The sequence below is a fragment of the Carettochelys insculpta genome, chromosome 6 (genome assembly GCF_033958435.1).
Source record: "Carettochelys insculpta isolate YL-2023 chromosome 6, ASM3395843v1, whole genome shotgun sequence".
NCBI classification, from domain to species: domain Eukaryota; kingdom Metazoa; phylum Chordata; order Testudines; family Carettochelyidae; genus Carettochelys; species Carettochelys insculpta.
This window is the reverse complement of record NC_134142.1, coordinates 72,457,389-72,480,649: the sequence shown is the minus strand read 5'-3', so window position 1 is coordinate 72,480,649 and position 23,261 is coordinate 72,457,389. Positions and strand designations below refer to the sequence as shown.

General features: G+C 45.1%; 1 protein-coding gene across 28 annotated transcripts in view; it reads left to right on the top strand.

Annotated features, from left to right (window-relative positions):
* MADD (MAP kinase activating death domain) overlaps positions 1-23,261 on the top strand; it is a 158,494-nt gene that overhangs the window by 97,356 nt on the left and 37,877 nt on the right. For all 28 annotated transcript variants that reach the window (XM_074997286.1, XM_074997276.1, XM_074997294.1 and 25 more), the window contains 4 exons: positions 3,278-3,383; positions 5,940-6,050; positions 10,837-10,944; positions 11,033-11,197. In XM_074997286.1, the coding sequence (XP_074853387.1) occupies positions 3,278-3,383; positions 5,940-6,050; positions 10,837-10,944; positions 11,033-11,197 (490 nt within the window). The remainder of the gene's footprint in view (positions 1-3,277; positions 3,384-5,939; positions 6,051-10,836; positions 10,945-11,032; positions 11,198-23,261) is intronic.

Sequence of the window (23,261 nt, the reverse complement as noted above, 5' to 3'; positions counted from 1 at the left end):
TGACACTAAGGTAGCGGGTAAGGTAGATACATTGGAGGGTAGGGATAGGGTCCAGAGTGACCTAGACAAATTGGAGGATTGGGCCAAAAGAAATCTGATGAAGTTCAACAAGGAGAAGTGCAGAGTCCTGCACTTGGGATGGAAGAATCCCAAGCATTGTTACAGCCTGGGGACCAACTGGCTAAATAGCAGTGCAGTAGAAAATGACCTGGGAACTATAATGGATGAAAGGCTGGATATGAGTCAACAGTGTGCCCTTGTAGCCAAGAGGGCTAACAGCATATGGGGGTGCATTAGGAGAACCTTTTCCCAGAGATCTAGAGAAGTTATTATTCCCCTCTACTCGGCACTGGTGAGGCCACATCTAGAGTATTGCGTCCAGTTCTGGGCCCCCCCCAGTAGAGAAAGGATGTGGATGCATTGGAGAGGGTTCAGTGGAGGGCAATAAAAATTATTAGGTGGCTGGAGCAAATGACCCGTGAGGAGAGGGTGAGAGATTTGGGCTTATTGAGCTTGTAGAAGAGAAGACTGAAGGGCGATTTGATAGCAGCCTTCCCCTTCCTGAAAGGGGCTGCAAAGAGGATGGTGAGAGACTGTTCTCAGTGGTGACAGATGTCAGAAAAAGGAGCAGTGGTCTGAAGTTAGAGGGAGAGGTGTAAGTTGGATATGAGGAAAAACTATTTCATCAATGGGCGGTGAAGTACTGGAATGCATTATCAAGTGAGGTGGTGGAATCTCCATCCCTAGAGGTTTTTAAGTCCCAGCTTGACTTAAATGATAATGGGATGCTTTAGTGGGGTCTATCCTGCTTTAGGCAGGGGGCTGGACTAGATGGGCTCCTGAGGCCCCTTCCACCCTAAAATTCTATGATTCTATTAGGGCGTCTGTGCTCCAGTTGACTGTGCCGTATTGACAGGCACCTCAGCTTTCCCCTGGTGAGAGAACACCTTGCACAGGGCTGGACAGCAAGTCAGGGAGCTGTATTTCCCTCGGAAAGAAGGCAGCAAACATGAGACTGTTTGGCTCCCCTGAGCTACACACTTTGGGATGGGAGAATGCTGTAGCAGTGTGCCTAGGCGGGGGCAGGGGGCAGCCCACATAAATGCTGCTTGGGCTGTCTGCCCAAAGCTCAGCTGAGGCACCTGTTAACATAGTGCTGTCTGTCCCCTGGAGATAGAGGGGCTGGCCCACATAGATGCAGGGGCCAGTTGACATACCTGTTAACATACTGAATATAAATGCATCCCCATAGGGAAAGCCCTTCCCCACATTACATGTTGCCTTACAGAGGCCAGCCAGCTCCTGAAAATCATTGCTGCATGGGGAGCCTTCCCCCAGTGACAGCCCCTGAAAATCTTTGCTCTGTGGGAAGCCTTCACCTGCCACAGGCCAGGACATACTGCTGTCTGGAATGCATGGTCTGCACTTCACTGCACTGCCAGCGTGTGGTGGGGTGTGAGCTAGCCACGTGGTGTGGTTGGGCAGGGGCTAGAACCCTAAATGTATGGCACCGGTTGGGGAGGGGCACTGCACCCTAGAAATTTGAACCGCAGAAAATAAGTTTCTTGGTCTTTCCTACAAGGACAATCCCCACAGCCTAGCCATCATGTGGTGTTGTGAGGTGGGGGCTGGCCTGACAGCCACATGGCCTGGGAGGCAGAGTTCACCCACAACTGCATGATGCCTGTGGGGTAGGGAGGCTGGCATGTACAAATGTGAAGCACAGAAGGATGGTATCTTGGCCTCTCCTGTGTGGTAGGGTGATGCCAGGGGAGCAACTTCCAAGAGGAAAAGCAGCTTGAAACAGCCCTGGCAATCAGGCAGAATGGGAGCAGCTGGGGAAGAGGTTGCCCCAAATCAGTTAGGGCCAGCTGGTCCCACTTGAGGCTGCCTTTTGTAAAGACCTTCCTTCCAGTAGGGTGGGGGGAGATGGTGTAGGAGGAGGTTGTCAAGGAGGTTGGTGATTCAGACAAACAAGGAGGAAGTAGAGAGTGGTTCAGACATCAGATGTTCACCCCAGAGACAGCAGAGTTGGGGAGCAGCTCCCTCAGGTAACCTGAGGGTGCAACCAAAGGCTGCACTTTGGCCCTTTGGAACCAAAGCCTGGACACCTGGCAGAGGCAACAAGGCCCCACACTGCAGGACCATGGCCAGAGCATATGACTGGGTCCCAAGAGATACGCAGGCTCTGTCATATCTGCTATATCCTGTGCAGGGAAGAAGCCTATGCAGGACGTGCCACTCTGCTTTCTCTTGTGCTTCGGCTGGTCCTCACAGCCAGGCAGCCATGTAGTGTGGTGAGGAAGGGGTTAGCCCACCAGCCAAAGTGAGACCCTGGCTCTCCTGGTAGTTCCATGCTTGGGCTGCCTAAAGTGGCTAGATGTGATTGACAGGCTGATCATAAAGAAATGAATTCAGATTGCTGGCGTTCCTGTTCCCTGCTTCCTGCACACCTGGAGAGCAGTGGGAGTGGCACAGTGACCAGAAAAGACACCTTAAGGGGCATTGTGGGATAGTTTAAAGGCTAATAACATCGATCTTAATAACACTGCAGTCTCCACTTGTATAGTGTGACTTTGCAAATGTGAACCTCTTGAGTTACTGCTGTGGGGGGAGGGGAGAGTTAGCAGTACAAAAGTCGACATTAGAGCCCCTTTAAAATCAACCTTTTGAGTGCTAGGGTGTAGATGCAAAGCTTATAAAATCAAACTTAGACCCTTAAATTCGACTTAATCTCTTTGCGTAGACCAGGCCTTTATGGGGCCAGTTATATAGTAATTTCTGGCTTTTCCTGCTTACTCCCCATACTTCTTACAGCAAAATATTGTTAAACAGATAAAATGTCTATTAGATTTTTCCCTGTTTCTTCTTGTACCTCCTTGGGTTCCCTGAAGATCATGAAGGTAACCTGCTTGTTGGGCCTGTTGGGGAAATAGAATTGATCCTCCTTTTAAGTATTCTGTAGATGAACACACATGCACACCTTGTGCCTAAGTCCAGCAATCTTTTAGTAAGCAGTGTCCATTGGAGCTCCTCATGCTATGAGCAGGGTATAAAGGGCACTCGGAACAAATGGCTCTCCAGTTCCCTTTTACCTTTACATGCCTGGCATCAGAGTCCTCTTTGATGAGAGCATTTGCTAAGAGGAAATATCCATTCACTAGTCTGTTTCCTTTGCCTGTGTCTCCTATAGGCAATGCTTTGTCCCCCTTCACTGCTGCAGTGAGTTGAATGAACGGTATCCCTGGTTCGGTTTCAAAACTGATTGTTCTCATAGGTACTTATCCCTGGGAGAACATGATCGAAAGCGCTTGGAGGATGATGAGGACCGCTTACTGGCTACACTACTGCACAACATGCTTGCCTACATGCTTATGATGAAGGTGATACTCTGCTCCTTCCCTTTGTCTCCCTTTCATGGTGTTGTGTGGCCAGGTACAACTACACAGAAAGCTGGGGTCGTTTTCAGAGCCATGCACAAGAATTAAGCTGCATACACTCCCAAGTGGTGTTAAGGAGAGCCAGGAGTACTATACTGTCATACATTTGTGCTTAGTATTTTTGTCTTAAATGACCCCTTCTGGCCCACGTTCACTTTGACATGGTGACATAGGCTACGTCTACACTTTGAGGTAAATTCAAATCTATTAATATCAATTTAGTAATTCTGGAATTTATAAGTTAGAATTTGACCGTCCTTGCGTCCCACATGCTCCTCACAAAGTCGACTTGTTGCTGCCGCAGTCAAATTGACCAACATCAACTGTTGCAGCAGTGCATTGTGGGAACCTATCCCACAATTCCCTTATCCTGTAGCATTCTGGGTATGCCCACTGTTCCCACACTGCATTTTTCTTATTCGCCTTCCATGCTAAACAAATCTCCATTTTTCCCATTGAAAGGAAGGAAAAGTAGGGTGTCCACACAGATGGCAAAAAAGTACACGTCTTTCTTCTGTAGCTGAGCTCTCAACTGGCCATCCGCTGAGTGTTCCTTTTCCCATGATTGCATCCAATCCCTGAAAATATGCTGATCTCTGGAAATAATACAGGGACACTTAAAGTTAGAAGAAAGAGGATAGAAAAGTCTAGGAAAAAAGATTTTTTACTCTATTGAAACTAATACAGGGACCCCAAAAGGCATGAAGAAAGAAGGTAGGAAAGTTTTTCAGAAAAGAGAGTTGCTGATGAGGAGTCTGTTTGGCTTTCTGGTGCACTATAAGGCTTCCATGCAACGACTGCATTCTCAGCTGGCCATTCACTACTGTCCAACCTCCCGTCATTGTATGTGATCTCTGAAAGCCCCTGTGTATCTTAGCCACCAAGGGAGATTTCCTCACAGTGGTTGCAAGCTCCCCAGATATCTTTCCTGCTCCTAGAGCCCTAAACACACGCAATCTATGACATGGTGCTGCCTGGCAGTGTGGTCAGCCCTGAATGCAGGCACATCTTTTTATTGGGTGGGGGGGCTACACACATGATGTGGTAGAGCGTGGGAAAGACCCAGATTGCATAGTGCCTGTGGGGGAGGAAAGGGGGTTCACACACAAATTTAAACTGCTGAGAAGTTTCTTGGTATCTTGTGCAAGCACGACCCCTAGCACAGCCTTGTTGCCACGTGGTGCGGTGGGGCAGGGGCTGGTGCCAGGCAGCACAGAAAAAAATAGCAACTGTATAGACAGAGCCACAGACTCCCTGCAGGGGCTATTTCAATCAGTAGATGAACTCACAGTGCTAATAGCAAAGAAAGAAAGAGAGACATTTCTCAGGCTCTTATACAAAGATGAGCCCACAGCCAAAGACTTGCTGTTCCTGCTTGGAAATTCACGGTCGTCCTGTTACTGGAGAGCAGCAGCTGGAGCGGAGCAGTGAGGGGCATTGTGGGTTACATATGGGACACCTCAGGAGGCTAATAAATTCTATTTTAAGTTGTGGTGCTTCCACACTGGCCTTTAATTGAAATTCTGAATTCAAGCTTGACACTATACCCATCAGGTAACTGCGATTTTGTAATCTCAATATTAGCACTTCCTAAATCAAGCTAGTGGTCTTTACAGTGAAGACAGTCATGTGGTAATATCGAGCTAACTGCCTTAAACTCAAATTTATCTCATAGTGGAGAAGCAGCCATAGTATTTCATATGCACATAGGCTGTGTCTACACTTGCATTCCTCTTGTGAATGAGGTGCAGATTTACGTGTCGGACGCCTCATTTGCATATTCTTTCAAAAGGGAAAAAAAAGCAGCATAGACTCCTTAGAAAGTAAACCCCATCTTCGAAATAACCCTTCTTCTCATTACAATGAGTAAGGAGATCAGTTTGTACATCCCCTGTTTTTTATGGGAAGAAAGGTTCTTTCAAAGATGCAATTTACTTTTAAAAGAGCTGCGTCTACGCTGCTTTTTTTCTTTCGAAAGAAGAATATGCAAATGAGGCACCAGATATGTAAATCTGCACTTAATTTTTGATTTCCTCATTTGCATGCATGCCTTTTTCAAAAGAGGTATGCAAGTTTAGACACAGCCATAGTGTCCTGCTGGCCACCTCTAACAATACTCCTAAACTAAATTCTGTTAAATAGCAGTAACACCATTTAGTGACATTGTCTTCCACTCTCGCCCCCTTATACATGAAAAGAGAAAATTGAATTCCCTTTTCATATAGGAGAGTTGAACAGAATACATGGTCTTCCATTTCTGTTGTTTTTCTTTACTTGTCCAATTCACCTGCACCTATTCCAGTTTCTGAAGAGAACTTACTGTTTAAACAGTAGCTGACTCTCTTCTTTTGTGCAAAGAAATGATAGCTAATAGTAGAGAAAAAAATGAGTAAGGAGATCAGTTTGTCCATCCCCTTCCCCTTTGTAAACCAAGATGTCTGGATATTTTGGCTATAATTAGGGAAAGGTAATTAACCTGGTCCTGTACTTGCTTCCTAGGTGAACAAGAATGACATTAAGAAGAAGGTTCGTCGTTTGATGGGAAAATCACACATTGGATTGGTGCACAGCCAGCAAATAAATGAGTTACTAGACAGAGTGGCTATCCTAGTGAGTAAAGAAGAAATCATGATACCATATCCCTGCTCATTCCAGGAAAAGACACAATAGAGGAATTAGTCTCTAATTTATTCAGGGCCTCTGGAGCTCTTGAGTAGCCTGGATATTGGCTTGTTTGACTTGATATACTTTTAATTAAAATATAAACTGACTTTCTGAGCAAATAAAACTTATCTGCCAAATCTGGTATAAATATAGTAAAGATATTTTATACATAATGAGTCTGCAGGCCTTACTAAATATGCCAAATGTGTATCTCAGGTTATATGGTGATGTGATTTGAGGAACCCACCAAGGACTACTACTGGGTAACTGCTTTCATGGAAGGGCTTTATGCAGACTCACACAATCACTAATTAGTTTCTCGTCTACCAGTCAGATCCTCCTATATCTCAAAACAATCCCAGTCCTCCCGTTCAGCTGTCTCATAGAGTTCCCCTGTACTTTCAGATTCTAAATGTGTTTTCAAGTGGAGAGTTTTCATCAGCTCCTCCCCTGCTTTCAATTGTTCTTCTCACTTCAACATTCAAAATACATTTCTCCTAGAATCATTTTTTTTTTTTACAAATCTGTTTTCCACATAGACGAACAATTACAAGTGACTTCCCACCTCTCTTGTTTTCATTTACAGCCCCAGTCAAAATCATTCTCCCACATTAAAATTCACTTTTTCGTCAAAAAAACCCAAACCAAAACAAAACAAAACCCACACCATTCCTCAAACAATACAACAAAAATGTATTGCTCCCTCTGGATACCTAGCCTCTGATGGCCAGCAGTCCTTTCAGGCTTCTTCATGTCTACTGCTTCCCCCATGTTTCCATACTTAAGCCATGCCCTCATATCCTTACCATCTCCACCCTTCTTACAGCCCGGTTTCTGCTTCCTCCTTTTCCTTCCCTAATCGGTCTCCCTACTTTTACTTCCACCTACTCTTACATGTAGTAGTCCTGCTATGATTGCTGCCTCTTCCCACATCTCTCCACCTCCTCCTTCCTTTGTCCCAGCTTCCCCCAAAGTACCTCCTCAGCCTGGCTCTGTACATGCAAATCCGTATATATTCTGCCGTAGAATGGGACCAGAATCCATGGCAATGTTTCTTTATTCCATCACTATGAAATATTCTTCACTCCCATTCCTGTATCCAGACATATACAGCTATGAGAACTAATTGAAAATATATTGGTCAATGAGTGTTTTCACTGATGGTCTTGCTGTCTCTCAGCTTTCCAGTAGGCTCAGCTCTTTTCCCTGAGCCGTGGTTCTTGCAATGTTCTAGGCTAGGCCACTGGGACAGTGTTATAGTCTTACAGTCTTCCTCACTCCTGCGTGCCTGAGAAGTGGAAAGCTGAGATCCAGTGCCATCTTGATGGGGCAGCTCAACTTGCTGGCTTGTGTTTGGAGAGGAGCTGCAGCCCTTCTGGACGAAATCTCGTACTACAGAGAGAATTTGTTTAAAGCCTCTTTAAAGTCTCCAGCTGCAGGACTGACAACAGAGAGAGCCAGCTTGGCAGGCGCAGCAGCTCCAAAGCAGCCAGAGTAGTCTGGTAGCCAGGCTGCTGTTGCTGATGCACTGCCAGTCCTGCAGGGTGCAGCAGTGCTCTGATAATGAGGGCTGGCGCACTCTGTACAGTACAGCAGCAGCAGAAAACTGGTTTTCTTTTTTAATCTTGTATAAAAATGTTTCATCCCCCTGGACCCTTTTAAATCACTGGGTCTCTGGACAGTTAACTCCTTTGTCCCTGCTCTACTCATCAGAGAGCCTGGCTGTGGCATCAGGCAGTTAGCAGCTCCTACTGGGCTACTTGTGATTGCCTCTGTAGCTTATATTAGCTCTTTCTGTTGGCATCTCCTTTGTTGGGCTGCAGACAGTAGCTCTTAGTGAGCAGAAGACTCTAATGACAGCTCTAGCATATACTTGGAGGCCTTTTGTCTGCAGTTGGCTAACTCTGTGATTCACCATAATGCTCTGTGGAGATGACAGTGTTGGCAATGCTTTATAACAGCCAAATATTCTTTATCTGGGGGGAAGTCAAGGAAGTACAATAATCAGAACTTCTGACACTGAAATGTATTCAACGCTTTCTCATCAGAGCAGTGGAGGAAGTGCCATCACTTGAGACATTTAAAACTGGAGTAGGCAAATAAAGTTCAAATAAGGACAGCCATACTGAGTCAGTCCAATGATTCATTTAGCCCAGTATCCTGTCCTCCTACATTAGCCAGGGGAAGGTGTTTTAAAGGGAATGAACAGAACAGGGAAACCATCAAGTGATCCATCTCCTATTGTCCCGTACTAGCTATTGGCAGTCAGCTTATGGGACACTCAGCTTGGGTTATATTTGTTACCGTTTTGGCTAATGGCCATTGATGGAGCTATCCTCCATGAATTTATTTAATCCATTTATACTTTTGGCTTCATTGCCAGAGGATGTTGTGAGTTTCACAAGTTAATTAGGTAGTGTATGAAAAAATACTTCCTTAAATTTGTTTTAAACCCAATGACTATGAATTTAATTGGGTGTCTGCTGGTTCTTTTGTTATGTGAAGGAGTAGGTAACATTTTCTTATTCACGTTCTTTGTACCATTCATTATTTTGTAGGTCTGTATTTTATCCCTCCACAGTCTGTTTTCTACTATGAGCTGTCCCAGTTGTTTACATTCTTTCCTTTTATGGCAGCTGTTCCATACCTTTCATCATTTTTGTTCTCATTCTCTGTACTTTTTCCAATTCTAGTACATCTTTTTGAAGCAGAGTGACCAGAACTGCATTCAGTATTCAAAATGTGGATAAACCATGAATTTATATAGAGGCATTATAGTATTTTCTGTTTTATATCTATTCCTTTCCTAATGGTTCCTAACCTTCTGTTCAATTTTGTAGCTGTCATTTTGTCTTCAGTGTTTTCAGAGAACTATCTAAGGCGACTCCAGCATAGCTCATTACCTCTAATGAAAGCTAATTTAGACATCATCATTTGTATGTATAGTTGGGATTATTCTTTTCCAGTGCGCATTACTTTGCATTTATCAATATTGATTTTCATCCATCATTTATTTGCCCAGTCATCAAGTTTCGTGATATCCCTTTTTAACTCTTTGCAGATTGCTGTGGACTAAGATATCTTAAGTAATTGTGTCATCTGAAACCTTTACCGCTTCAAAATTTCTCTTTTTCTGGGTAGTTTATGAATATGTTGAACAGCCATGCTGCAGGTACAGAGTCTTGCAGAACCCCTTTATTTGCCTGTCTGCACTGTGAAAACTGACCATTTATTCCTATCCTTTAACCATTTATTGTTCTATGAGAAGACCTTCCCTCTTATCCCATGACTGCATTCTTTTCTTAAGAGCCTTTGGTGAGGGACCTTGTCAAAGTCTTCCTGAAAATCTATTGAAATTCTAATTGGTTGGCGAGGCATAATTTCCTTTTACAAAAGCCATAGTGATTCATCCTCCAATATGTCGTGTTCATCTGTGTCTGATAATTCTTTGATGTAGTTTCAACCAAAGTGTATTGAAGGAACCTGTCCTGCGCTGGTCCCCTGGGCATGGACTAGGTCAGTGGTTCTCTAAACAGGGGCACTCAGAGGTCTTTTAAGGGGAGTACATCAATTACTATACTTATATGCATAGTTTACAACAGGCTACATAACAAACACTGGCTTAGTCAGTAACTAAACTAACCTAGCATTTCATACAGACAAAATGAGAAAATTAGCATTTTTAGTAATAATAGTAATTTTTGGTAACGCTGTGACACTTTATTTTTGTGTTTGATTTTTATAAGGAAGTAATTTTTAAGAGAGGTGAGTCTTGGGTTAGGCAAGACAAATCAGACTCCTGACAGAGGTGCAATAATCAGGAAGCATTGAGAACCACTGGACTAGATGACCTTGTCTTCACTAGGAAAACAAAATGCTTTCTTAATTTGAGTTAACTTAGGCCTGGTCTACACTTAAAATTAGATTGATCTAGGCATGACTCTGAGCTTTGATCCTAAGTACCAAATTCTTCTCTTGACCTAGCTCTTGCCTCTCATAGAGAAGAATTAACTACACCATTGGAAAAACCCCTTCTGTCAATGTAGAAAACATCTGTACTTCAGTCCCACCATGCAGAGTTGCAGTGCCTTAGTTGTGTTGCTGTAGTGTGGACATTCTCTAGCTCAAGATAAAATCCTAGTGAAGACAAGGCAGATTGTAGTTTTGTGTCTGAGTTTGAGGGTTAAGTTAAAGAATGCAAAGTATAATCAATTTATAAATTGTTGCCCCTAACACAAGTTCCTTCCATGCATAAAACTTGAATGTTTGAGTCTGGTGGTGCTTTTAACTCAAGCTGACTGGGCAAGCAGCGTCTATGCTAATGTTCAAGTAAGCACAAGTTGTCAGATGCTAACACGACTACTGTCGGGACATAGTGCTGCTAGTTCTTCAGTGCCTTCCCACAATTCCCGTGTACCCAGAAAGGACCAGGAAGTTCTTCCACAAGTCACTGGGAAAGAATTCATACAGCAGTTCATCTTAACTGCAATGGGATGGGATGTGCCACTTGAAGTTGTAGTACATCGGAGTGAGTATAGTGGTAATGTGGACACAGCAAGACGAGTGCTGATGTGCAGAGTAGCTGTTCTTGTTTAAGCTACCCTATCTTAAGAAGCAATCACCTAAGTTAAGAACACAAACAGCAGATATAAACTACTAGACTGTTTTTAAAAAAATCACAGAAATTATAGGTGGTAGTTCATTGTTAATTACAAATCTTCCTCCTCCTCAGAGTGGTCGAGAGCTATCTATCCGACCCAGTGGCAGCAGACACATCAAGAAACAGACATTTGTAGTACATGCTGGGACAGACACAACAGGAGACATCTTTTTTATGGAGGTAGGGACAAGAATAAATGATAAAATGGTTAGTAATGTTAGATATATGATGTGAGGATTCCCAGCTAAGACTCTTTTTATGCCCCCAGGTGTGCGATGATTGCATTGTGCTGAGAAGTAACATTGGAACTGTGTATGAACGTTGGTGGTATGAGAAACTCATCAACATGACGTACTGTCCTAAAACGAAAGTGCTGTGTCTCTGGAGGAGAAATGGCCAGGAAACACAGCTGAATAAGTTCTACACCAAGAAGGTATATCTGTTGTTTCATCCTTTTAGTTCCTCAAAAAGGGAGAGAACAGAGAATTCTCAGTGATGATTACTGAATTGCAGTATCTGTTTAGCAACACTTGTGGTTAATGTAGTATTACCTGTTCACGTCAAAGTTATTACAGAAGGTCAGGTGAGGCAGAGGGGTTGTATTGGGGAGTACAGACGAAATCTAATACCTAGTTTAATTCAGCTCCACTGAGGAGATTTTCTGTTCACTATATCTTGGAATTTGTTGAAGACTTGAGTGAAACAGCAGCAGGACCCGAAGAACATCTTGGAGCCACCTGCCTCCATTTCCTCAGTGTTGACCTTGATACCGTCACTGGCCCCTTAACAACAGCGCTGGACCCCTATGGTGCTGTCAACCATCATGCCTATTCCTCTGGTGCCGGTAATGCAGGGACCAGCCCAGGCACCTGATTGGTCCCAAGGGCAAGGCCTGGCACCATTTGAACTGCCAACCATGGGATTTCCTGGCCAGCCAGCACCCATGGCCGTGCCAAGCACGGCACCACCCAGCTACCTCATAATCCCATCTGGGGGCCAGTTGCAAGGACAGGTCCCAACTACGCCCCTCTTCCAGATGGAAGTCTGGGGTTGCCATTGTCTTCCCCTCTGGATGAGGCGGTAGCAGGTTCTTCAGCCTCACTGGTGTTGGAGGACGGCAGGGCCTTCTAACAGCTCCTTAGAAGAGTGACCCAAAACTTAGGGGTGCAGTCAGAGGAGGTCCATGATGAGATGGACCCAGTCATGGGCATTTTGTCCTTTGCAGGACCCACCAGGGTAGCTCAGCCCGTAATTAAGACAATTGCCACCACAGCAAAGATGATCTGTCAGACTCCTGCTTTTGCCCTTCCTACACCCCATAGGAATGAGAGACGGTACTTTGTCCCATCCCAGGACAATGAGCACTTGTTCATCTGCCCCCGACCTGAATCCCTTGTAGTGGACGCTGCAAATCACAGAGCGCGCCAAGGATTCTAGAGTCCCTCCCCAAAATATAGAGATGCTAAGTGCTTGGACCTCTATGGAAGGAAAGTTTGTTCGATGGGTGGGTTACAGCTGAGAATTGCTAACCAGCAGGTCCTTGGTTAGTAGATACGCTTATAACGCTGTCAGTGCCCTCTCAAGGTTCTCCGAACTGGTGCCACCCTAAGCTAAGCAGGACTTCACAGAGGTGGTGGTGGAGAACAAGTTGGTTTCCAGAGTGGCCCTATGGGCTGCACTGGATGCTGCGGACACTACCACTCATGTTATGGTGTCGGGAATTGCCATGCACAGGGGTGCATGGCTACAGGTCTTGAGCCTGCTGTACGAGGTCCAACAGACAATTCAGAACCTCCCTTTTGATGGCCTGACCTTGTTTTCGGAGAAAACTGATAGAAGACTCCATAAAGGACTCTAAAGGATCCAAGGCCACCTTGGCTACGTCTACACGTGCCCCAAACTTCGAAATGGCCACGCAAATGGCCATTTCGAAGTTTCCTAATGAAGCGCTGAAATGCATATTCAGCGCATGCGGGCTGCCGCGGCGCTTCAAAATTGACACGCCTTGCCGCCGCGCGGCGCATCCAGACGGGGGTCCTTTTCGAAAGGACCCTGCCTACTTTGAAGTCCCCTTATTCCCATGAGCTCCTTTTCCTTTTCGAAAAGGACCCCCGTCTGGACGCGCCACGCTGCGGCAAGGCGTGTCAATTTCGAAGCACCGTGGCAGCCCGCATGCTAATGAAGTGCTGAATAGGCATTTCAGCGCTTCATTAGTAAACTTCGAAATGGCCATTTGCGTGGCCATTTCGAAGTTTGGGGCACGTGTAGACACGGCCCTTATGTTCTCTGGGTCTATGTACTCCTGCTAATCAGCACAGGCACTTTAACCCCCATCTGCATCAGAGACAGTTTCTGCAACCGCAAAGGGACTCTAACAGAAGGCAGAACAGGACTGGCAGGTGCCATTTCGGCCAACAGTCTCAGTCTCAAGGCCATCAAAAAGGCCCGCGGGGCCAAGCCTCTATTTTGATGGCACGGTCGGGAGTGTCAAGCCAAGTACACCCACTCCAGCATCCCCACTTCTTTCATTCCGCCTATCCCCCTTCTACCATACGTTGTGCAGCATCACCGCAGACCAGTGGGTCCATCATACAGTAGAGAGGGGATACGCCATTCAGTTCTCTTCATGCCCCTTTCCTTCTTCATCTTCAGGGACCCCTCTCACGAGATCCTGCTACGGCAGAAATTGCAATCCTTCCTTGATTCTGGGGCCATAGAAGAAGTTCCTCCAAGGTTCAAGGGACAAAGGTTTTACTTGTTATTTCCTAATTCCAAAATCCAAGGAGGGTTTGAGACCTATTCTAGACTTAAGAGGGCTCAACAAGTTAGTAAAAAAGATAGTTGGATGACATCCCTAGGTCTTACACTCCCGATGCTGGAACAGGGATTGGTTCATCGCTCTTGACTTACAAGACACATATTTTCATGTTTGAATTTATCCTCCTCACAGGAGTTTCCTGAGATTCATGGCATGTGGAAACCATTTTCAGTTCACAGTTCTGCCATTCGGTCTGTCGGTGGGCCCCAAGGTCTTCACCAAATGCATGGCAGTAGTAACAGCGCACTTATGCAGGCAGGGGATGGAGCAGTTCCCGTACCTGGATGACTGGTTGGTCAAGGGCCATTCTTGGGAGCAGCTGCTTCAGCATGTACAGCTGATTCAACAAATGTTTGTAAGCCTCGGTCTCCTGATTAATGAGGCAAAGTCCATACTGCTCCCGTCTCAATCAATAGAGTTTGTAGGAGCCTAGCTGGACACCAGGTATGCCAGGGCATTCTTATCCACTGACAAGTTCAGGACCAAAGGGGTTTTCATACACGATATGTTGGCAGTTCCCACCACAATGCCAGATGTTGCCTGCACCTGCTGGGTCACATGGCAGCGTGCACCTTTGTGGTTCAGCATGCCAGGTTGAAAACGCGCCCCCTACAGTTGTGGCTGTCGTCTATGTATTGCCCTGTAAGAGACATTTTAGACTTGGTGGTTACAGTGCCACTGCAGACTCTGTCGTCCCCGCACTGGTGGTTGGATGAGCAGGCCATCCTCATAGGAGTCCCTTTCACCCCCCAGCAGTCTTCCCTTTCTCTAGTAACAAGTGCCTTTGGGCTGGGGAGCGTGCCTGGTCAGCTTTGAATGCAGGCTCTATGGAACAATCTTGGACTTCCAACTCCACATAAATGTGAGGGAACTCAGGGCCATCAGACTAGCATGTGTGACTTTCAAGACCAGTCTGGCGGGGTATTGCGTGTCAGTCCATGCAGACAACACAATGGCAATGTGCTCTATAAATAAAGAAGGGAGTGCATGTTCCTCTTCCCTGTGTCATGGCGCCATGATGCTCTGGGATTTCTGCATACAGCACGGCATCATGTTGCAGGCCCATTACCTGCCAAGGGTGCACATTTTGCTAGCAGACCAGCTCAGTAAGTCCTTTATGGATCACAAGTGGTCACTCCACCCGGAGGTCGTTCATTCCATTTTCAGGAAGTGGGGTCATCCCCAAGTGGACCTGTTTTACCTCCCACCTCAAGGTGAAATGCAGGGCATTTTACTCTTACCACAGTCAGAGCCTGGGGTCCTGGGCAGATGCCTTCAATGTTCCATGGTCAGGCCTGCTGATGTATGCGTTCCCTCCGATCCCGCTAGTCCACAGCGGGGTCCTCAAGATTCAGTCAGACGGTGCATTGATCATCTTGGTGGCACCAGTGTGGGCTCACCAGCACTGGTACTCGACCCTCCTGCACCTGTCGATTTGCAAGCTGATGACATTGCCAATCTGCCCAGACCAATTGACACAGAAAAGAGGGAGACTGCAGTACCCCAATCTCCGGTCGCTGCACCTCACAGCTTGGATGCTCTGTCACTAAGAGATATGGAGCTGGTCTGTTCAGATCCCATAAAGAAAATATTCTTAAATAGTGGAAAACCCTCTATGAGAGTGACCCATGTGGCTAAATGGAAAAGGCTTTCAGTGTGGGTGACCCACAGAGGGCTATCTCCCTCGCAAGCCCCCATCCCAATAGTTTGACTACCTATGGGGTTTAGTACAGGAGGCATTATCCCTCTTCTTGGTCAGGGTGCACCTGGCAGCCATCTCAGCCTTTCACCTGGGTTATGGAACGTCTTCCGAGTTATCAAACCCCATAGTCAAAAGGTTTCTGAAAGGTTTAGAAAGAATTAAGCCCCGGCTTAGGTGCCCCTGCACCTGTGGGATCTCAGTTTGGTGTTAGCCAAGCTTGTGGGGGCCCCCTTTGAACCCTGGCTACCTGCTCCCTGCTGTTTCTGAGCTACAAGCCAGCATTTTTGGTGGCAGTAACCTCAGCCAGAAGGGTATCTGCATTGTGGGCACTTTCAGTGGAGCCTTTGTACACAGTGTTTCATAATGATAAGGTTAGGCTGAGACCTCACGCTGCATTCTTACGGAAGGTGGTCTCTGCATTTCATCTTAACCAGGACATTTTTTTTTACTCGTATTTTACCCAAAACCTCATATCTCTCCGAGGGAGCAATGTTTACATACCTTGGACATCAGAAGGTCACTGGCATTCTGTATGGATAGGACTAGACCCTTTAGAAGGATGCAGCAACTGTTCATGGCAGTAGCTGATCCAGTCTCCTTCCAGCAGATTTCCTCCTGGACAATAACTTGTACTGAGGCGTGTTTTTAGCTCACGGGGGTTCCCCCTTCTCTGATCAGGGCTCACTCCACTAGAATGCAGGCATCCTCTATGGCTTATTTGGCACAGGTGCTTATCCAGGACACCCACAAGGGCGGCCACCTGGTCCTCAGTTCACACGTTTACAGCTTACTATGCATTGACTCAGTACTCAAGGGAGGACGCTGCTGTAGCAGAGCTGTCCTACATTCCTTTTGGAGCTCTGATCCTGCCTTCTAGGCAGTTGCTGGTATTCACTCAACTTGGAATGGACATGAGCAATCACTCAAAGAAGAAAAGACAGTTACCTGTAACTGGTGTTCTTAGATACGTGTTTCTCATATCCATTCCAAAATTCTCCTGCCTTCCCCACTGCAGGGGGCGCCGCACTGACCCTATGGCTACTGGCTAGGGCAAAAAGCTTCCAGCATCTGGGCATGCACCAGCACACACCCAACTTGGAATGAACATGAGCGACACATCTCGAAGAACACTAGTTACAGAACAGATAGCTGTGCTTTCTAGATGCAGCATCCAGATGCCAACAATTCAGCCTCTCGGATTGCTGGAGAGAACTGCACTCAAGGGAGAGAGATGACATGCTTTATTCACATCTTCATCAGTTATATTCTAGAATAAATTTAATGTTAAGCTCTAAATTTATTTAACTAAAATGAAGCAGCCAAGATCGGCAGCAAGTGGCATTATTATATGGTGAAATTGTGCTCCATTGGTAGTAATATTTGATAGCTGAGATACATCCCTAAGGTAGCTTTTTTGGAAGAGGAACTGCTTTCTTCTCCAGGATAAAGATCAGGTTGCATTTTTTAAAGAAGACTTTGTAAAATATTTTCAAATAAATAATAAATCATACAAAAGGGGTCACCTCTGGGAAACTGGCAAAGCAGTATTTAGGGGTCATCTGACAAGCAGAGAAATTCGGTTGAAAGAAAAAAAACCTACCTGACTGCTTTTTTGTTTTGATAGTATATAGACTAGTACAGCTCCCTCTGTTTCTGGTAGGTATGGGTGAGGAACTTCTATAACCTACGAAAGAAGCTGCTGTGGTGGTTCTCCCTAAAAATGAAAATGACCTTAGTATGTGCATAGGGGCAGTGGTACAGGAGCCAGCAAAGGATTGAAAAAGGAGTTTGGGGAAGAGCATATGTGTTGAGTTTTTTGGGCTGGACTTTTCTTTCTTGAAAAGTGCTTTGGTGGGAAGGCTATGGATGCTTTTGAGGCAGCAGTGGTGGTGGCCCAAAGAATGAGAGGGACAAGATAATGGGTTGTGGAAGCTGTGGGATATACATAGTTTTTGAGAGGGTACCTGAAAGGCACTTAGTCTGTATGAAATGCTGTCCAGTGGGTCCAATGGAAGAAAAGATCTGAGTTTTTGAGATGCAGGTAGAAACAGTGCCTGACCCTGAAGGAAAACCTCAGGATTTACAAGTGCAAGCTGAACCAGAGACCTGTGAGAATAGATTGCTGGCTGAGTGAAGTGGAAGTAGAAACGTGACTGAGAATAAGGCTGAGGAACAGATCAGCTATTGATGGAAAAGTAATTCTGAGGAACAAGTTTGTTGAGTTGGAAAATGATGGGGAGAGGCAGGGAATAACATAATGAGAGAGTAAGGAAGAAAAGAACAGTTAGAAGAAGGGCAGTGCCAATGGACATAGCCATAGTTTGGAGACCCAGAAAGGCAGATGTTGACTTGGAGAAAGTTGCAAGTGAGAACAAAAGATAAAAAGACTTGTAACCAGAAAGAGAAGAAGGGTAAAGCTGAAGTCTCTCACTAACACCAAGAAGAGGCAGGTCTAAGTGACTGGGGACTATCTGAGTCTCAAACTGTGGGTTGGGTCCCCAGGGTGCATCACAACCCCATGTTATGTTTGGCTTAGACTTTCTGGGATCCAGAGCCTAAGCCCAAGCCCCACAACTCAGGGCTAAAGTTCAAGAGCTTTGGCTCTGGGCATGAGAGCAAAAGTTACAGGCCCCCTGCCTAGGGCTGAAGCTCTTAGGCTTCAGTTTTGGTTCCTCCTGGCTGTGGTGTTGGGGCTCATCAGGCTGTGCGCCACAGCCAGGGCAATGGGGATCAGACTGGGTCAGGCTTTGGCCCCTCTCTTGAGGTCTTTGAGTGATTTTTGTTAAAAAGGAGTCATGGTACAATGAAGTTTGAAAACTCCTGTACTAAGAACATCACACAGGCCTGTCACCAGAGCTGGGCCAGAGAACAGAACAGTTTGGTGTCTGCTATGGAGTAAGATTATAGCAGGTGGGCCTGAGGTAAAAGAGTATTCTAATGACGGGGAGAGAGAATTCATTGATTTTCCTTCACATGGGAACAAATGCTGCTTCAAGCTTTTGCTGCGATGTATCAAGGAGGATTACACTAGAAATGTGATCTTTAGTAGAATTCTGTGTGTCCTTAAAAGAGAATGGAAAGTTGAGGCAAGATTATGATGTTCAAACAGGTGACTCAGGCAGTGGTGCTGTAAGAATGGCTTTGATATGCTTGCCTGCTGGGAGATATTCATGGATTATGGACTGTTGTCATGGGATGGATTCCACCTGAGTAAGAGGGAAATGAATTCCTGGGACAGAAGCTGGCATAACTGATTAAAAGAGCTTTAAGCCAGGCAGTCAGGAGAAATGGTGGGGTGCTGCTAATAATGGGTAGGCAGAAAATCAAATAAAGGAGAATTTGGAAATGGAGAAGGAAACAGAGGGAAGGAAAATAGACATTATGATCATGCCAATACCTCTGATATTACCAAGTAGGTGATAGTGGCAGTAACATGACAGTACCTTATTCGGTGAAGAAGCTGGGTAAAGCTTGGAAGGAACAACAAAGATGTCTGCACATTGTTATGAGGAGACTGATAACATAACAGAGGAAATAGACTTACTGAGCAGGAAGTGAAAACAGATATTATAGGGATAACAGATATCTGGTGGAGTAGTAGTCATGACTGGAAAATAGGCATTGAAGTGTGTGTGCTTTTGAGGAAAGCAGAAATAAAGGGAAAGGTAGTGCAGCAGCAGGTATAGATTAATGAAGGGGTTAATGCTAAAGAAATTAGATGGAATGAATAACTTGGCATCTGTTTGGTTCAAAATCACTTTGGGGATGAAAAGTAAGAGAGGCACCACTGACATGGAGCTTGGGGTCTTCTGCAGACCTCCTAGATCTGATAGAGACTTCTTTAATATTTTTAATGAAATCAATATTATGGGGAGTTGTGTGATTACGGGACACTTTAATTTCATAGATATAGATTGAAAGACAAGTGCTACTAATAAATGATAACAATATATCTATTATATAAGGTACCACAGGACTTCTTGTTCTCGAAGATACAGACTAACACGACTACCTCTGTGATACTAATAATGATTGAGGCCAGAATGTTCCTGGATACGATAGCCAATAGATTTCTTCACCAAAAAATCACTGAACCAACAATCACAGAATCATAGGGCTGGAAGGGACCTCAGGAGGTCATCTAGGCCAGCCCCCTGCTTCAAGCAGGATCACCTCAACTAAATCATCCCAGCCAGGACCTTGTCAAGCTGGGACTTAAAAACCTCAAGGAATGGAGAATCCACCGCCTCTGTAGACAACTCATTCTAGTGCTTCACCACTCTCCTGGTGAAGTAGTTTTTCCTAATATCCAACCTACTTCTCTCCTCCTGTAACTTCAGACCATTGTTTCTTGTTCTGCCACCTGTCACCACTGAGAATAATTTTTCTCCATCCTCTTTAGAGCACCCCTTCAGGAAGTTGAAGGCTGCTATTAAATCACCCCTCAGTCTTCTCTTCTATAAACTAAATAAGTCCAAATCCATCAGCCTCTCCTCATAGGTCATGTGCTTCAGCCCCTTAATCATTTTTGTTGCCCTTCGCTGAACCTGCTCCAGCACATCCACATCCTTTTTATACTGGGGGGCCCAAAACTAGACACAGTATTCCAGATGTGGCCTCACCAGTACCAAATAGAGAGGAATAACCACTTCTCTAGATCTGCTCGCAGTGCTCCTCCTAATGCACCCCAATATGCTGTTAGCCTTCTTGGCGACAAAGGCACACCGTTTGCTCACATCCAGCCTTTCATCCACCATAACCCCTACGTCTCTTTCTGCTGTACTGCTGCTTAGTCAGTCAGTCCCCAGCCTGTAACAATGTTTGGGATTCTTCTGTCCCAAGTGCAGGACACTACACTTCTCCTTATTGAACCACGTCAGATTTCTTTTGGCCCAATCCTCCAATTTATTCAGGTCACTGTGGATCCTACCTCTACCCTCTGACATATCTGCCTCTCCCCCGTCTTAGCTTCATCTGCAAACTTGCTGAGGGTGTAATCCGTCCCTCATCCAGGTCATTAATAAGGATGTTGAACAACAGCAGCCCCAGAACCAAGCCTTGGTGCACTCTACTTGAAACCAATTGCCATCCAGATATTGAGCCATTGACCACGAGCCATTGGGCTCGACCATCAAGCCAGCTTTCTATCCATCTTGTAGTCCATGGATCCGATCCGTACTTCCTCAACTTATGTGCAAGAATGTTGTGGGAGACTGTATCAAAAACTTAGCTGAAGTTGAGGTATATCACATCCACTGACTTCTCCATGTGCATAGAGCCTGTTACCTCATCATAGAAGTTAATCGTATTGGTCAGGCATGACTTTCCCTTGGTGAATGCATGCTGACTACTCTTGATGCAAGTTTAGATTTAGATTGATAAAACAGGAAGAACCTCATAGAAGAACTGATTGTAGAGGACAACCTTGGCTCAAGAGATTATGAGATAACTGAGCATAAAATAAATGGAAACAAAAATAAAAATAGCTGTGCAACTAGGGTCATTTAATTTCAAATGGGCAAATTTTAAAAAATGAAGGGCTTAGAGAAGTGGACTGGATTGACGAATTCAAGAATCTGAATGTGGAAGAGGCTTGGGATTACTTTGTCAAAGTTGTGAAAACAATCAGAAACCTGCATCCCAAGCAAAAGCAAAATATTCATAGAGAAAGGTTGCAGGCAAAACTGGATGAACAAATGTTTCAAATAGGTTACTAAGAGAAAAGAGAGAGCCTACAAGGAATGGAAGAGCAGACTGAACAATAAGGAAGGCTACTGCTTGGTGATCAGAAAGTGTAGGAAAAAAGTGAGAACTGTCAAAAGTGATAGAGTGGGGCCTTGCAAAGGGAATTAAAACTTAATAGTTAAAGTTCTTTATTCATATGAATAAAAAGAACATAGAGAAAGAAGTGCAACTACTGAGCAATGGGTTGAGGTAGAGATACAACAAATATGAAGGATATTGGCATTCAGGAAGACTTGTTATAGGAAGATCCTGAGAATGAGATGGATGCAGAAGGTCACCAATGAGGAATTTATAAAGGAAGATACAGCTGAAAGAGAAACTATTGCAAAAGGTTATACAGTGGAAGTTACAGCTATTCTGGCATATCTGCAGAATGAATGACAAGCAAAAGGTCAGAGAGGTAGCCGTGTTAGTCTGTAGCTTTGAAAACAACAAGAAGTCCTGTGGCACCTTATAGACTAACAGATATTTTGGAGCATAAGCTTTCGTGAGCAAAGACCCGCTTCATCAGAAACATGAGTTTGAGGGGTGGGGGGTTTTAGATAGGTATTTAAAGAATGGGGTCCCAGTAAAAGGGAGGGCCAGAGCTGACAAGGTCTATTCAGCAAGGTGGTTTCTCTGCCCTAGGTGTTAATATCTCCCCATTAGACTCTGACAATGGCTCATATCCCCCTGCCTGATCTGACTTGTTTTTTCCTCTTTTGGTACATACTATTGATAATGGGCCATTTCCACCTTGCCTGAATAGACCTTGTCAGCTCTGGCCCTCCCTTTTACTGGGACCCCATTCTTTAAATACCCCTCTGAAACCACCCCCGTCCCCACTCATGTATCTGATGAAGCAGGTCTTTGCCCACGAAAGCTTATGCTCCAAAATATCTGTTAGTCTATAAGGTGCCACAAGACTTCTTGTTGTCCTCGAAGCAAAAGGTCAAGACCCTGGTATTTGGCATAATGGACAATTCGAATAGGAGGGGCAGACCCCACAGAGGGTGGGTTGATGGTAATATTAGATTGCCACTCTGCACTAGACAGGGAAAATGAAAGGAAGCCGTGAACAAGGCATTGGATACCAACAGGCTCTGAGCCCGATGATGATGATGATGATGATGAGTTCTTAATAAGAATAATTAAGATATTAGGGAGAGTGCCTAATGGGAACAAAGATTTAGAAGAAACGATCACATCTGAGGTGGAAACCAAACTCAAACTGCTTAATGGGACCAAATTAGGGTTTTAGATAATAGAATCATAAATTCCTAGGACTGGAAGGCACCTCAGGACGTCATTGAGTCCAGTCCACCGCCCAAAGCAGAATCAACCCTAACTAAATCATCCCAGCCAGAACTTTTTGTCAAGCCATGCCTTAAAAACCTCTAGAGAGGGAGATTCTACCACCTCTCTAGGTAATGCATGTCAGTGCTTCACCACCCTGCTGGTGAGATAGTTTTCTCTAATATCCAATCTCCTTTTCCCAGTCTTCTCTAACTTGAGATAGTTGTTCCTTGTTCTGTCATCTCTCACTACTGAGAATAGTCTCTTTCCATCCTCTCTAGAAGTTGATGGATGCCATCAAATTGCCCCTCATTCTTCTCTTCTGCAAACTAAATAACCCCAAATTACTTAGTCTCTCCTTATAGGTTATGTGGTCCATCCTCCAGTCATTTGGTTACTCTCCGCTGCACCCTCTCCAATGCATCCACATCTGTTCTATACTGGTGGGGCCCAGAACTGGACACAGTACTCCAGATATGGCCTGCCTGTGCCAAATAGAGGGGAATAATAACTTGTCTAGATCTGCTGGAAATGCTCCTTCTAGTGCACCCCAATATGCCATTAGCCTTCTTGGCTCCAAGGGCACACTTTTGGCTCATATCCAGCTTCTAATCAACTGTAATCCCTAGATCCTTTTCAGCTGCACTGCTACTTAGCCAGTCAGTCCTCAGCCTGTAACAATGCTTGTAATTCTTCCATCCCAAGTGCAGGGCTGTGCGCTTCTCCTTGCTGAACCTCATCAGATTTCTTTTGGCCCAATCCTCCAATTTATGTAGGTCACTTTGGATCCTATCCCTGCCCTCAGCGTATCCACCTCTCCCCCTAGCTTAGCATCATCCACAAATTTGCTGAGGCTCCAGTCCATTTTCTCTCCAGGTCATTAATAAAAGGTTTGAACGATACTGGCCCTAGAACCAATCCGTGTGGCCTGCCACTTGAAACTGACTGCCAACTACA